The sequence below is a fragment of the Octopus bimaculoides genome, chromosome 30 (genome assembly GCF_001194135.2).
Source record: "Octopus bimaculoides isolate UCB-OBI-ISO-001 chromosome 30, ASM119413v2, whole genome shotgun sequence".
Taxonomy (NCBI): Eukaryota; Metazoa; Mollusca; class Cephalopoda; order Octopoda; family Octopodidae; genus Octopus; species Octopus bimaculoides.
The window spans coordinates 7,578,559-7,581,417 of NC_069010.1; the positions used below are offsets into that span (position 1 = coordinate 7,578,559).

At 40.7% G+C, this 2,859-nt stretch overlaps 1 protein-coding gene across 1 annotated transcript in view; it reads right to left on the bottom strand.

Annotated features, from left to right (window-relative positions):
* LOC106877929 (homeobox protein cut-like 1) overlaps positions 1-2,859 on the bottom strand; it is a 32,019-nt gene that overhangs the window by 25,883 nt on the left and 3,277 nt on the right. The window contains exons 3-5 of the mRNA XM_014927003.2: positions 2,408-2,482; positions 1,105-1,211; positions 488-672 (exon numbers count right to left, since the gene is read on the bottom strand). Of these exons, the coding sequence (XP_014782489.2) occupies positions 488-672; positions 1,105-1,211; positions 2,408-2,482 (367 nt within the window). The remainder of the gene's footprint in view (positions 1-487; positions 673-1,104; positions 1,212-2,407; positions 2,483-2,859) is intronic.

Here is a 2,859-nt window from a genome sequence, read left to right on the forward strand (position 1 = left end):
TAATCTACACAAGTTAATGTGTGAAAAACAAAATAGGAATTTTGAAAGAAGTTTCTATAAAACTAATTCTTAAACATCGAATGGCTATGGGGGGTTCCACCAGAATAAAATAGTAATCAGAGGGGTCCATAGATAAGAAATGGTTGAGAAACACTAAATTAGGTTAATCCTTATGTTACCAAATTTACTGTGATGATGTTGATGATAATCATCATCAGCATCATCATGTATATTTATATATATAAATACACAGCACAGAATGAATCTTCTATGCTGGCAAGGCTTGGAGAGTTTGACAAGAGCTGGCCAGGTAGAAGACTATACCATGCTACAGTGTCTGATTTTAGAGCATCCACCAGCATGGATTCTACTGGGGGGCACAGGGAGCCTGCTGACCAAATCTGTGGCTGGTGCAAAGTCCCAGCTAGGTCAAGGGTGACATGGAATGTATTATAGATATTAAAAGTATGTGGAACAAGTGACTCACCGGAATTTTCAGATTCTGTTAAATTTAATGGCTGTGAGTCAGAATCTTGGTGCTGCGTTGGTGTGGACCTCTGTTCACTTTTGGCTTTGTCCAGCATCAACAACATCTCGAGAGACCTTTCAGACGTTGGAGACGATGGTTCTTCATCGTCACACAGCTCGGAGAACTCAGAGGACTTCATTGAACTGGAAGGAGAAGAGAGAGAGACAGTCAAATATGGTGAAATTTCCTATAACTGGCTGGAGAGAGAGCGAGAAGTCTGGACACGAAAGGGGCTTTGACAAGAAATAAGTGGGGTTGTCAAGCCAGAAATGGATATGTGAGTGTGAGAGAGAGAGAGAGAGAGAGAGAGAGAGAGAGAGAAAGAGAGAGAGAGAGAGAGAAAGCAAAGAATTTGTAAAAGGATTGTGGAGTGGGAGAAGGCAAGAACTGCAGAGATAAGCCAGTATGAAAGGGTGGCGCTCAAACACACACATACACATTCACACAGAACAGCTCTCACACATACACGCAACGGCTCATGCAAATACACTCACACAGATCAACATAACACAGTTCACACACATAAACACAGGCGCACACACGCACACACAACTAAACAACAGTATAAGACTTACATGAGGTTTTGCTGTAACTCATCAAATTCTTCCTTTGATTTCAACTTGAGTTCCAGGAGATGGAAGGCCTTGTTCTTCCTGCTAATGGCCAACTCTAGCTTGGAGATCTTTAAGTAAGGAGTAACAGAAGATTTAGCAACAGAACACAACACACACACACACATATATATAAAAACATAACACACACATCCTCCTCCTCCTCCTCATCATCATCATCATTCAATGTCCCCTTCTCCATACTGGAATGAGTTGGGTTGCTTGGAAGGACCCAATGGGTCCAAGGAATTCATTAGGCCCCAACGTCTGCTCCAGCATGGTTTCTATGGCTGGACGCCGTCCCTAACGCCAACCACTTAAATGTGTGTACTAAGTGCTTTTTTCTCATGCCACCAGCACAAATGAGGTTGCCATACAGCTCACAAGGCCTATGAAACCTGAGGGGAGGGGCTTTATGCTAGCATATACATGTACATGGATGTTATACAGATACAGTTATATATCTATATATATATATATATATATATATCACTCTGAGTGGTTGCTGTCATGAAGGGCATCCAGCTCCCTGCCAAAACAGACACAGTAACCTGGGGTAGTCTTCTACTTGGCTGGCTTCTGTCAGCCGTCCTGCCCATGCATGCATGGAAGATGGACGTCAAACGATTATATATATATATATATATATACACATACATATACACACTGTGATAAAACTAGAACTTTCTGCTTCAAGTTAAACTGTTACAAAAAAGAAATATTTCATATTTTTTCAATGAGTGGGAAGAAGTTAGCTTCCCAACCACATGTTTCTGGGTTCAGTCCCACTGCGTGGCACCATGGACAAGTGCCTTCTACTATAGCCTTGGGCTGACCAAAGCTTTGTGAGTGGATTTGGTAGACGGAAACTGAAAGAATCCTATGTGTGCCTTTGTGGCTGTGTTTGACCTCCACCACTGCTGGTATGTTTATGTTACCCTAACTTAGCAGTTTGGCAAAACGGATTGATAGAATAAGTACCAAGCTTAACAAAAATACTCGTGAACTGGGGTCGATCCACTTGACTAAAAGTTCTTCAAGGTGGTGCCCCAGCATGGCCACTATCTAATGACTGAAACAATTAAAGAACAAAAAATATACTCATTTATACATGCTCCTTACACAATTGTGACTGTGGAATATATACATCCATGTACACACCACGTAACAGCAACTCTACATTATAGACACACATTCACATATACACCCGTACTAGTGACTCTGCTATATATAATATATATATATATATATATACATATATACTCACTCGAGCTGACGTTGATTCCTGCAAGCTGTTATATGTAGCTCGTAGTTTCTGTATATCTTCCACAAGTTGACTTATCTGTAATACAGAAAGAGACCGAAATGAATGAACGACAAAACACACACACACACACACACACACACACACACACACACACATGCGGTGTGAAAGCAAGTTTCTTAACCGCACAGCCAGGCTCACACATATACATTATCAATCATAGTCAATTAACTGATCCACTTGTATATTCTTTTACCCAAACTCAAGAACCTTGCTACATCTCTCCGTGTGTGTGTGTGTGTGTGTGTGTGTGAGAGTGTGAGTGTGTGTGTATGTATATATATATATATATATACCGGAGTAAGCATCGTTATCCTTCCTCCATTTCTAACAAAATTGTCCGATGAATGGGAACGTGAAACTCAGAGTAACGTTTTTTTTGTTATATTTCTGCT